The 13,015-nt window shown below is 39.7% G+C and overlaps 1 protein-coding gene across 1 annotated transcript in view; it reads left to right on the plus strand.

Moving 5' to 3' along the window:
• The window catches only part of SIM1 (SIM bHLH transcription factor 1), a 69,466-nt gene extending 61,368 nt beyond the window's left edge, over nucleotides 1–8,098 (plus strand). Inside the window, exons 10-11 of the mRNA XM_007469887.1 lie at nucleotides 3,356–3,758; nucleotides 5,844–8,098. Coding sequence (XP_007469949.1) covers nucleotides 3,356–3,758; nucleotides 5,844–6,574 — 1,134 coding nt within the window. The 3' untranslated portion in view covers nucleotides 6,575–8,098. The remainder of the gene's footprint in view (nucleotides 1–3,355; nucleotides 3,759–5,843) is intronic.
• Nucleotides 8,099–13,015: the final 4,917 nt, after the last annotated feature.

Raw genomic sequence — 13,015 nt, forward strand, 5'->3', positions numbered from 1 at the left:
GCCCCCCAAGGGGAAAGGCCACAACAGTGAGAGGCCCGTGTACTGCAAAAAAAAAAAAAAAAAAAAGAAAGAAAGACTAATCTAACCCTCTATGTCATTCTACAGCTGAGGCTAAGAAAGGTGAAGCAATTTTCCTGAGGTCTCCCTGAGCGTTACTAGCGAGGGTGTCCCTGGAACCAAGTCCTCTTGGCTCCCTGTCCCTCGTGCCTCTTCCATTAAATGGTCCCAACTCTGGTTCAGGCTTTGGTAGGTTAAGTATCATCATGACCATTTTCCTATTGAGACAAAAGAAATCAAATCACTTGCCCACGACTGTACGTGTCATTAAGTAGCAAACGCAGGTGCAAGGGAGACCGGGAGGCTTCTCATGCAGCATTCATTCACACGCTGCATGTATCGCCTGGCTGCCTTCCTCCTTTTCTGCCCTCTCTCATTTCTCAAATACTTAATGAACACCTGAACTATTTCAGATCAAATTATGGGGTGGTAGTATTAATAGAGTGTGGTCTGTTTTAAAGGATGGACGTAGCTCATAGGTTCTTTTTTTTGGTTTTGGCTGTGCCGTGTGGCATGTAGGATCTTAGTTCCCTGACCAAGGATCAAACCCATGCCCCCTGCAATAGGAACATGGAGTCTTAACCACTGGACCACCAGGGAAGTCTGCAGCTCACAGTTTTGATGGTGCACACAGGTTCAAGTTTACAGGCCTTCTCTTAAAAAGCAAAGGCTTACGGCTAGGCTTTTCCTCCGTACCTCCAAAGCAGTGGGAGGGCTCGGTCTAACTGAACCACCCAACTTCTGCCTGCTTGAAGGGCAATGCTCTTGCTGCGGTGGTTTCCTGATTATCGACAAGAGGCTCATCTGTCAAATTCTTCTTTGGGTGCTCTTGAAATGTGTACCTCAGGTACGCCAGGGTTGCCTCATGCTGAATTTTCTTTGTCAGCGAAGGACAGAATGTTCTTCTCTGCTGCGCCAATAGCACTTTCCCATGTACACTCAGGGAAGGCTTTTCCCCCTCTCAACAGGGCTCAAAAGTCTTGACTGGAGTACTTCAGAAATAGGTCTGGTTTATACTTTTATAAAAACAAGCAGAGTCCGGGCAATTCCTAGCGTGGAATAGCACTGATGATCTGAATTTTTCCTAGGCAAGCTCATGGATGGTGCTACCAGAGGGCAAATGGATAGCACTTTGGTCCCCACTCAATAAGGAGAGAGGGTGGCAATCCCCGCTTGGCGAAAGTGAAGGTGGCATCTTATGAAAAGAGAGGCTGGTGTTCACGGAGAGAAAAGGCAGATGGCAGGTTGAGGCGAGAGGTGGAGAAATGGAGCTCGGGTGCCTCGATGTGTCCATCCTACAGGCCTGCGGGAAAGAATTTATATTTTCTGGGTTTTTTTTTCTTGATGGAATATGCTGCTAGTCCATATGTACATTTGGAAAATAATTAAAGTAATATTAGGAATGGTCGTGGAAAAGTCTTGGACCTGGAATTGGCTGGAACTCTGTCCTGAGCATGCTGTATTTATCAGTGTACTTTGTAGTTGCCCCAGAGGAGCGTCTCTACCTCATCTGCCTGGCTGCAAGGGACCCTCGGAGGAGCTGCCTGTTTGCACTGAGTTGGGAAGAGCTGGGGATTTTTCCTCCTGTTCAGGGTGGGGCTAGTAGGAAGGGGAGAGTTTGCCTTGTCCTGTGAAGGTCTCATCATGGGTCAAATTTGCTCAACTAGTGTGTGACAGGTGAAGAACACTGGAGCCTGGGAATGTCTCCTCTCCCTCCCCGCTTTCTCACCACCACACATCCCTGTCCCTCTTTCTTCTTGGGGGTAAGAAAGAGAATGTAGAATGGACTTGGATTTATATTTTGGTTCCTGAGACTGTAAAGCAGTTCCTGCCACTTTTCTGGAAATCTCTCTAACGTTGAAACTTTTTTTTCTCCTCTCTTCCTTACCAGTATTTTCTCTCAAGTGTAAAACCATGGTTTAGAGTGCAGGCTTTGAGACCAGATAGACTGTGGCATGGCTGTGGCATCTTATTAAAACTCAGTGATGCAGTGTCCTCATCTAAAAATGGAGCTATGTTACTGTCCAGATGGTTATAAGGATTCATTGATATAATATACAGTGAGTAGTTAGCATATTGCTGGGCACACAGTAAGTTCCCAATAAATGACATCTATTATTATTATAGCAGGTAAACTCTCTGTGGTACCTAGCATTGTGTTTGGCATTAGGTAACCAAAAACCGGTAGAAATGATTATATTACTGATTTTAGTGGCTCTTGAGGAACTTCAAACTGAGCGTACCTCCTAGGGAGGTCCTCAGAGCCTTTTTTGTTTTCTTTCAAGCACCTGACCAAATACTCTGGCAACAGGTGAGCAGTGTGATTCCAACAACAGCCTGCAGCTGTGCTGTCCTGATGAGCCTGTGCATATTTGAAGTTTCACTTTAGAAAGCAAGAAACACATCCTAGTGAACAGGCCTAGCTTATATGGGGCAAGACTTTTCCAAAGTCACATTGAGACTGAATTAAGTTAAGCATTTATTCACTACCTTGCCATGTATCCAGCATGGCCCCCAGAGAGAAAACAGTCCAGTGTGAAGCCTTAAAACTTATTTTTGTATTGCTTTTTAAGTAAGAAAAAATGTGAAAAGTCAATAGGAATAAAATATGGTGCTCTCTTGGACTCTCCCTTTGGCAGTACCCTTTATGTTGTGATGGAGAACTTGGGCTTGAATCGTTGCTCTGCCACCTGCTCACCCTGTGGTCTTGGGCAAATCATTTCCGCTCTTAGGGCCCTAGCTTGCCTATCCATATAATGGGTTACTAATATCTCCACTTAAGTGCTTGTAAGAATTATGTGGAGTAATTCACAGGAAGTACCTCCAACAGTGCCTGGCATTTAATTCAGTCCATGTTTGTTATTATTAGTTTTATCTCCTCCTTCTGGCAGCCAGGTGATCCAAGTCACGGGTGTCCAGAGTGGTGCTAGGGTCTTATTTTGGTGCCTTAAGCCCAATATGACCTTAAGGGTGCTTTCAGACCTTGGGGCCTTCTTTCTTTCTTTCTTTCTTTCGTTTTTTTTTTTTGTTTGTTTGTTTTTGTTTTGTTTTGTTTTTTTGCGGTACGCAGGCCTCTCACCGTTGTGGCCTCTCCCGTTGCAGAGCACAGGCTCCGGACGCGCAGGCTCAGCGGCCATGGCTCACGGGCCCAGCCGCTCCGCGGCATGTGGGATCCTCCCGGACCGGGGCATGAACCCGTGTGGCCTGCATCGGCAGGCGGACTCTCAACCGCTGCGCCACCAGGAAGGCCCCTCTTGCTTTGTTTTGAAATGTACTTTTCTCACCCTCTCGGTTTCAGTACTCGGGATTTCCCGCGGAAAGATCTGAATCTGATCACGACAGCCAGTGGGGCGGCAGTCCTCTGACAGACGCGGCCTCCCCGCAGCTGCTGGACCCCGCGGACCGCCCGGGCTCTCAGCACGACGCGTCGTGCGCCTACCGGCAGTTCTCGGAACGCGGCTCTCTCTGCTACGGCTTCGCGCTCGACCCCTCCAGGCTGGTGGAGGAGAGGCATTTCCACACCCAGGCCTGCGAGGGCGGCCGGTGTGAGGCAGGCAGGTACTTCCTGGGAGCGCCGCAGGCGGGGAGGGAGCCCTGGTGGGGCTCTCGCGCAGCCTTGCCCCTGACCAAGGCCTCCCCGGAAAGCAGAGAAGCCTATGAGAGCAGCATGCCTCACATCGCGTCGGTCCACAGGATCCACGGTAAGGGCGGCTCCAGCGACTCCAGCGTTGCGCCTCTGGGCAGGTTTATCATAGTCCAGCTTTGACCCTGGAGTGATCCCCACCCAATGGTTTCCTCCTTGAATTTGCAAATCAGAAACTCTAACCAATGGGATTTTAAAAACCAAATCCACTCTTTTGAAGTGTATTAATGTTGCTGATGTTTGCTAAATACATTTGTCTTGGACAGGCGAGTAAACATGATTCCCATTTTAACATCAAGAAAAAAAAAGTAAATTAAAGTGAATTGTTAAGTCTATTGAACTTGTAGTATGTATGTATTTACATTTCTTGTGTATTATTTTCTTCTGTATTCTCACCCTTCCAATGTGGACCGGAGTAGTTTGGGGCTCATCTAGCAGGGTTTCTCAATGAGGGCACTATTGGCGTGTTGGGGAGGCCTGCCTTTGTTTTATGGCCGATCACTCATGTCACAGGTGTTTTAACCTCCCTGGTCCTCTGGGCATTAAATGCCAGTAACTGCCCCCTTCCCCCATCATATGGCAACCCACAGTATCCTCTGTGAGTTGAGGATGGAGTGAGGTATGGGACCCATGGGGATTTTCACCTTGGGATTATTACACGGCTCTACAAACACACAGAAATGGGTGCTGCAGTTAAAGCCTTTAGTGTTATTAATGCTCTTCTTTGTCCATTTCAATGTAAACTGGTCAGGGAGAGCTCATTCTGTCCATTCCAAGCTTAGGTCCAGGCAGGTCTTGAAAGCCCTTCCCATTTTCTTAAAAGTCAGTGACACTAAGATTGATCCAATGGCTGTGCTATTACTCTTCTTGCTGTGTCTCTAGGATAAGAAATGTGCTAGACACTGTTGTTCTCACACATAGAAGTCTCCTGCACATACCACCTAGGCACTTACTGTTTTCTATGAATGGTTTTGCTTTGTTTCCATTTTTGCTTTCTATTTTTCTGCTTTTATTTTGAATTTCTCTAGTTTGGTAGCCTGGGAATGAAAACCCAGGGCAAAGGGCAATTGCTTACCCAAGAATGGAGTGAAGTGAAAATCCTGCCTTAACCCACATGGTCAGGAGGAGGATATTAGAAATAAAATGAGAAGAAAAGGGAAAAGGAAAGCAATGACTAGTGTGATCCCAGGCTGCTCTGTTGCATTAAGCAGTTTACAGCTTTCATATGTCTCTTTCTGTTTCTCTTCTCTCTTTTTATATTGGCTTCAGACTGTTTTGAGAATAACGTAATTTATGGAATAATATTTTAGATGCACTTTTCCTCCATATTAGATCTCTTTCCTTGGTTCTGAACAAGTTGTTACTAACATTTAAAATATTTATTCTTATTTCAGAAGCAATATCAGGGTTACTGTATGATTATGTATGAAACAGAATTTTTTTACCACTGGATTTGAGAAGGCAATATTTATATTTTTAATTGGAACTATATATATATATATATGTGTGTATATATCCATGCACACATATACCCACACACACTTATATGAATATGTATACATATTTTAAACCTTCAAATAGTTTAATAACTTCAAATAGTTTAATTACTAATGTTAGAGCTTTATTGTAACTCTACTTAAGAAACATGTAGCAATTTTAACATTTTAGGTGATTTAGTTGGAATTGAGAAACTAGTCCAGCCTGTATCATCATCTTCCTCAAACCCAATGGAAAGCATTATCTGAGCATCACTTCAACATAACACTTCTCTAGACAATAACAGAAACCAAATCCTATGTATTTTTCTTTTATTATTTACAGTCAGACAGGTCCAGGGATGTGCATCCATGGACAAGTATAAACATACTTGACTGTCTTGCTAATTGGCATTCACAACCCACAAACAAGGTTTACCTTCTAGAAAACATGTTATAAACTTCATCTGCACTTAAAAGCCACTGAGAACTATGAATTCCAGGACAATATGTTGACACTGTCATGTGACCCTGTGTCTGTTTCAAATATCGGTGCATATATTAAAATGGAAAAATATAAGGTTGCTTTTAATAGGAAAAAGAAATACACTTACAATACTGGGGATGATTTTTGAGACCACTTACTTTTTACTTTTTCTGATTTCTAGGGCGAGGTCATTGGGATGAAGATAGTGTGGTCAGTTCTCCAGACCCTGGGTCTGCCAGCGAATCAGGTGACCGATATCGCACTGAGCAGTATCAAAGTAGCCCACATGAACCTAGCAAAATCGAAACTCTGATCAGAGCCACCCAGCAAATGATTAAAGAAGAAGAGAACAGGTTGCAGCTGAGGAAAGTCCCCCCAGACCAACTGGCTTCCATTAATGGAGCTGGGAAAAAACACTCCTTCTGTTTTGCAAACTACCAGCAGCCCCCAACGACAGGCGAAGTCTGCCACAGCTCCGCTCTTGCCAACACTTCACCATGTGACCACATCCAGCAGAGAGAGGGAAAGATGCTGAGCCCCCACGAAAATGACTACGACAACAGTCCCACGGCCCTGTCGCGGATAAGTAGTCCCAATTCGGATCGCATTTCCAAATCCAGTTTGATCCTAGCTAAAGACTATCTACATTCGGATATGTCTCCTCATCAGACGGCAGGAGACCACCCTGCCGTCTCCCCAAACTGCTTCGGCTCTCACCGGCAGTATTTTGATAAGCATGCTTACACATTAACTGGATACGCCCTGGAGCACTTATATGATAGCGAAACTATTAGAAACTATTCCTTGGGCTGTAATGGCTCCCACTTTGATGTAACTTCCCATCTAAGGATGCAGCCGGATCCAGCACAAGGACACAAGGGAACATCTGTTATAATAACCAATGGAAGCTGATGTTTTTTCTAAAATATTTTGTTCTTTAAGGATCTCTGAAATATATTTATCATTTAATGCCCCATTACCAGCATTTACAATGCCACCGATTGTTAGAGTGGATAATTTAAGTTACTGGGTATTTGACATGTGTTCTTGTGAAATCAGATAACAGCACTGGCATTCAGGGTTATACACAGGTAATGGAGCTAAAGTGAATACACAAATTGCCCCTCTATTTATATGGGAACCAGAATAGATAAATTTTGAATTGAAAAATACTTGTGTAGATTAAGTGAGCATATATATCACATGAAAGGACCGATGGATGCCAACAATCATTATGATGATCCAATGAACTTCATACACACAGACCACTATCCACAAACTGCTATATATACTTTACATATGGAAATATAGACTATATACCATAAATATACCCCAAGTGGGTAAGTTTCCTTAACCCTAGCGCATTAAGCATCTTAAAGAAATTTCCATTCCCAAAATAACTAAGAAAGAGATATATCTTGTAAACTGGTTTCTTCTTTGTGGTTTCAACCATCCAGCTCATTTGGTTCAGGCATAAATTAGGGAAATGGGTCTGGATGTGATACAAGAATGAGTTTTCACCTGGCATCCATTATAAGCAATCAGGAAGTGGCGATTTTTCACCTTACTTTTGGGTTAGACAAAGAACAGGATCACACTGACATAGCAGTAAGGGTTTTTCTAAGTAAAAACACTGAGATATTGGGACACACATCAAAAGCCTGGTGTGCCCAACCGGAAATAGATTAGTAGAGATGGAAAGGCCAGAGGCAGAGAAAAATGAAATGATATCTCAAAACAAACAATTTCAGGGTCGGCATATGTAATCAACATATTTGGGGCTTGTAAAACCAACCAAATAAAAATTCAAACTAATTCACCAAGAAAAAAACGCTGATAAGTGCAAAAAAAACAACCACAAAGAAGCAAACAACTAAGGGAAACCAGTGAATGCTACATGACAGCAGTGTGTTTGAACACATTTCAAAGCACAGATGTGCTAATGTGACACGTGGAAAGCCTCAGGAGAGAGTCTAAGATAAAAGCCTAGGCTGATAGACAAGTGGTTAGAAGGGTATGAGTAGTACTCTGACTGAAGGAACAGGCAAAGCGTTCATTTTTCCATATTGTTTGTAAACAGCAAAAACAAACTTGGTCTTGAGTTCATGTGATACAGTAGAAAGACCAGCAGACTAGATGCCGAGATCTCTGAGTTCCAGTTTGACCCTGCCTGTAACTTATTTTGGGAGCACAGATGTATCACTGACCACACCTGGGCCCCAATTTCTTTACCTGTATGGCAGCTCTAAAGTTCCAAGGGTCTGTGGTTCGTTTGTGCAGCAGTACTGAACTTGTTAACCAGTTATCTCTCTGCTGTGAGTTGTCAAGGCTCATCATTCTGGCTTACCTGCACTCATACAGAGGTCTAGATGCTTTGAAACTTAAGCAGGTGCATGGGCTCTTTTAGGCATATTATAGTTACAATCAACTTTCTAGTTCAGCCGAGATATAGATGGTAGAAACTGATGAGGGAGAAGAAAAATAAGATTTATTTAATGCATCATTCTCTAGTAAGCAAAGCAAAGTAACATAAGTGATTAGAGAAATTTTATAGAAAATATTTCCTAGGAGTCCCATGCCTGAAACTCTTGCCATATGGAACCGGGGGAGGGAGGTATTAGAACTTACATTTTGATGACAGAACATGACATTGAACACTCAGGGATTGGTAGTATATTTTCATCATTTAACACAGTTATTTGGCAGTCCAGAGGCAGGTGACAATCTGAATGATGGTAATCTGAGAGATGAATACTGGGTTGTTTGTACGTGAGAAAGGAGACTACATAAAATTAAATAAATAGCTCTTGGGTATGACAGCAACATTTGTGCTGTAAATGAAAAAGGTGCACATGAGTGAGAAAGTTAGTGGTTATCATATATACTTTCAAAAATGTTAAAAGAACAATAAAAACTAAAATTTGAACTATACAAGCAAAAGTATTTATGGAAAACCCTGGAACACTTAAAATGGATTTTTGATCAATTTGCAACATGAAGTAAGGTTTTCGGAATGCTAAAGTCTTTGCAGAATTCTGTAGATGGACAAATGGTTCAAAGGCACAGATATCTCAAGAATATGGTGCATTTTGGAAAGGAAATCTACACAGATGGGTTTTACTAATGGATACACATTCTACCAAAAATGTCAAGGACAGATGGTATAAAAGAAATGGAATCTTAAGAATCAAGAAAAATGAATTGATATGAAAGAAAACACTGTCAAAGTAATTTCAGTGGGATTCTTCTATGGAAGATAGTTAACTGATGAAAGAAAGAAATTATGAACTCTACAATTAGGGGGTAGTCAGAAGGAATAATGCTCTTTAAAATTGTATGACCAATATTTTTAAGTGAAGACAGAATTAACTGAATTACATCTTGATTAAAGTTTTGGTAGATTGATCCAGTTTCAAACACACCCTATTTATTAATTTATGTGTCAATAATTTTATGGTAGCAACTTTATTACATTACATATAATGCCTATATATGTATGTTCCCATTTAAAATTAAACCTAAATTGGCTTTAGTTTTAATACTTGATTTCCATAACTTTGCTAAATGCTGAGAATTGACTGAAATAGAGAAGTATGATTTTTATATCACTTTGGGGATTCATAAAAATGTGTTATATCCAATTATTAGAACAATATGTAACCATTCATTAGATGATGCAAACCTCATGCTTTCTAGTAATAGTAGGAGTATCTTTGTTTCCCATTTTACCTGTCTGCCCTGCCTAATTTAAAAATTTGGATGACCAAAGAAATAAATGAATATTTCCCCATCTTCCTTGGGAAAATTTAGTTAAAATTATTATTGAGAATATACAGATTTGATGTATTATTTTTGGATGCATAATATTAACATCACAATCACTACAGGTCAGACATTTAGGTCACACAGGTTTTTTGACATACTGTGCTGAATATAATGGGCTAGCTTTTTCTAAACTGTGATTGCCTGATTTAGGTTAATACAACACAGGGCTGGTGTGACATTCACTATGAGACAGGATGCAATAAATGATTTGCCTCCAGTATTATACAGAAAACTCATTTATTCTTTTTTGATTATATTTTATAGGACTAGAATATTTTCATGGGGTGCTATTCTTAATTCTCTCTACACCCTGCTGCCACATGCTGCTTCTGGGCAGAGAATCCCACTTAAACTAGGCTTTAATGGGCTCTTCTAGAAAAGGATAATATGCTTCATTTTCTTGTCTTTTTAATGGTGGATGAGGATCAATTCAATAAAAGATCATTTGGAAAATATGCATAGACATTTTAAAATAAAACAAAAAGACTTTTTTTCCCCAAGACCTAGACCAAATAAGTTTGATAGAAGACGCTACAGCTAAAGAGAACTTCTGAATACAGATATAACATTTTATAGCTCTCTTGCTTTCTTTTAAGAGCTGGATGTTACTAAACTATTCAGTGCAATTCTATTAGTACTAGTAGTATTTGGAAATGACAGTCAATGCTGATGTTTGGAAAACTGAGGATTTGGCCATTTGGGGGTCACTTACCTTGCCCAGCAGAATAGCTTATGCTTCAATGTACTCTGATTTAAAAAGTTGGAGTGCCCAGATTTGGTACCTTCATTCACTCAAATTACAGGACAGAAAGACACATCTTGTTTTCTTAATGACTTAATAATGAATGTGAATCCTATGGTTCTCCAAATAAGTGATTCAACTTTCATGTCAGTGTCAGCTTTTGTGAATAGGAATTTGTCTATAAGACAGCAAAATCAATTGGTCAGTCCTTCCTGGGAAATGCATTGTGGATAAAACATTCATTTTCATTCTAAACCTCAAATTAATGACAGAACAGCTATGGACACATGCCTAGAAAATATTCTTGGGAAAAATTTCTGTGTGGGGCTCATTTCTTGTGCACAAGAGTTGTACGGGTAATGCTGAACTCAAAAAGTGAGATTGTGCTCATATCCAAATAGGGTTTGCTCAGAGTTCCTTTTCTAGGACGGTATGCAGAAAGGCTGTGTGTATGTATAGCACACACACACACACACACACACACACACACACACACACCACACACACACACACACGCACACACAAGCAATTGTAAAACAAGTAACAAAGTCCTATTCTGCTGTGCTCCTTAAAAACTGATGGTTCACATAAGAAATCCTAATTGATAATTAAACCAAACATTTATCATTTTATTTATTAGTTTTGCTGCATGGGAATTTGCTTTCATAAGCCTATATAGTTTGTCCTAATTTGCTGATCCGGAGCACATTTAATCACAGTTGAATTTGTACCCAACGACCCTGGTGTGTTTACATTTCAAAAGAAATGAAATTGGCATGGAAAAAATTTTAGAGGTACTGTAACATTTTTCCAATATTCTTCCCCAAAGGGAAATATTTCAAAAAAATGAAACATATGAGTAGGCGCTTCAAAAAAAGATAAAATATTTTATGTTTGTTTTTTGACTGACATGCTATAAAAGGATTATATTTGTGAAAGAAGATACTGATTGCCAATATTTCAAATACCATCTTGCAATGTATAGTTTTTAGTGATATCAGTATAAATCTGTAATTTGAACTTTTACTTTGGAATGTAAAGTAGAAAATATTAGCTATGTCAATGATATCTTGCAAAGTGTTCCCATTTATAATTATTTATATTGTAAATAGCTTTCTGAAGTAAATTCGAAGTTAATGTGCATAAAATGTATTTATTATGTGAGGAATTTTTTGGTTTAAAATATAGTTACCAATATGCAGTTTGAGTCTGAATTATTCATCGAAAGGAAAATTTCTATAGGACAAAGACAGTCAACTAGAAGACTAGAAATGTAAAGAAATAAGGATTGTTTTAGCTCTAGATTCTCTTGAAATGGGTAACACGCACACACACACACACACACACACACACACACACACTTTTTAAGAGACCTAGTAATAGAAGCTTACACATATGCACAGTAACTATTAGGTAACGGATCTGAGTTTCATTAGACACTGGAGAATGGTTTCTCAATTTTTATTAGAACATCTTAAGCAGGACTTCTTTGGTCTCCACTTTGCTAAAGTAAAGTGAGAAATTTGAAAGTATAGGTTACATGTTTAATGTCCAAGGGGGGAAAATAAAACCTATAATATTGAGATTATCTAATTTGAATATCTAAAACTAGTTTTAGATAGTCTGAATTGTCTCATTTATATGGATATGGCCAAATCCATATAAATTGTCTAATTTAGACTATCTAAATTAGATAGTCTATTGGTTATCTAGTTTTGAATATCTAAAAACATTATAAACATAGCTTGAATAATTTTTATTTTGGAATCCAAAGTATTTTTAAAATTTAGAAATTAGGAATTAAGGTCAAACAAAAAATAGATTGCCAGGTGGTTCTCTCTTTTATCATTTTCATAGGCCCCAACATGGTATTTTCCGCCTCCAGGGATTTCTGATTTACCTCGATGTATTCCAGAAATTGTCAACCATTAGCCAATTCAACAAGCCTACACGATATAGTTTTAATTCATTGGAAATGTTATTTGTATTTCATTAAGCTTTTTGACAAAGCTGCACAAAATATTGCCATTAACATTACAGCATTTATCAGATATTTTCCTACATGATTCTTTAAATACTTGTTTTAGTGCTTTCATTTCTGAAAATAAAATTGTTTTCACCTACTTTACACTTCAAAATAACTGCACTTCCAAATTAATTCACAACATTTATGGAATTCATATTATATGCCCCACATGGGATAGACACCAGAATCTTTCTCATTGAGGGACATTATAGGAAAGCACATACGGAGGGTCTTTGATTTTCCTGATGTGCTTTGAAAGTGCAAATTCTTTAGATAATCATAAAAATGACAAGCATTTATTGAATCATCATGTGCCAGGCATTGAACCAAGCTCAGATTATCATTGAAATCTGGATAGAGACCATCACAGAGGGAAATACCAATATGCTCTATTTCATTGATGAGGAAAGGGAGACAGAGTGATTAAGTAACTTAGTGACACAGCTAAGTAAGTGGTGGAGATGAAAGATGAACCCAGGCAGGTTTACTCCAAAACACTACCTTACCTAATTCTGCTTTCTTTATATAAATAAACAAACAAAAACAAATAAATAAAGCAAGGAAGTGAAAGAAAATATTGTCTAAACGGTTACAGAAAACAAATCCCTCAATCCAGTCAGCAGCGGTTCCAGTAGCCCCATGCGTGGTCTTTGGGCTGGGCTAGCTCATTCTCCATTATCACACTGACACGTGATGACCGGTCCAAAGAAGACAGAGGCGAGACTGCTGCCTCCTTGCATGATAGTTTGCCTTCCTGCTG

Source organism: Lipotes vexillifer, unplaced genomic scaffold, assembly GCF_000442215.2.
Source record: "Lipotes vexillifer unplaced genomic scaffold, Lipotes_vexillifer_v1.1 scaffold2083, whole genome shotgun sequence".
NCBI lineage: Eukaryota > Metazoa > Chordata > Mammalia > Artiodactyla > Lipotidae > Lipotes > Lipotes vexillifer.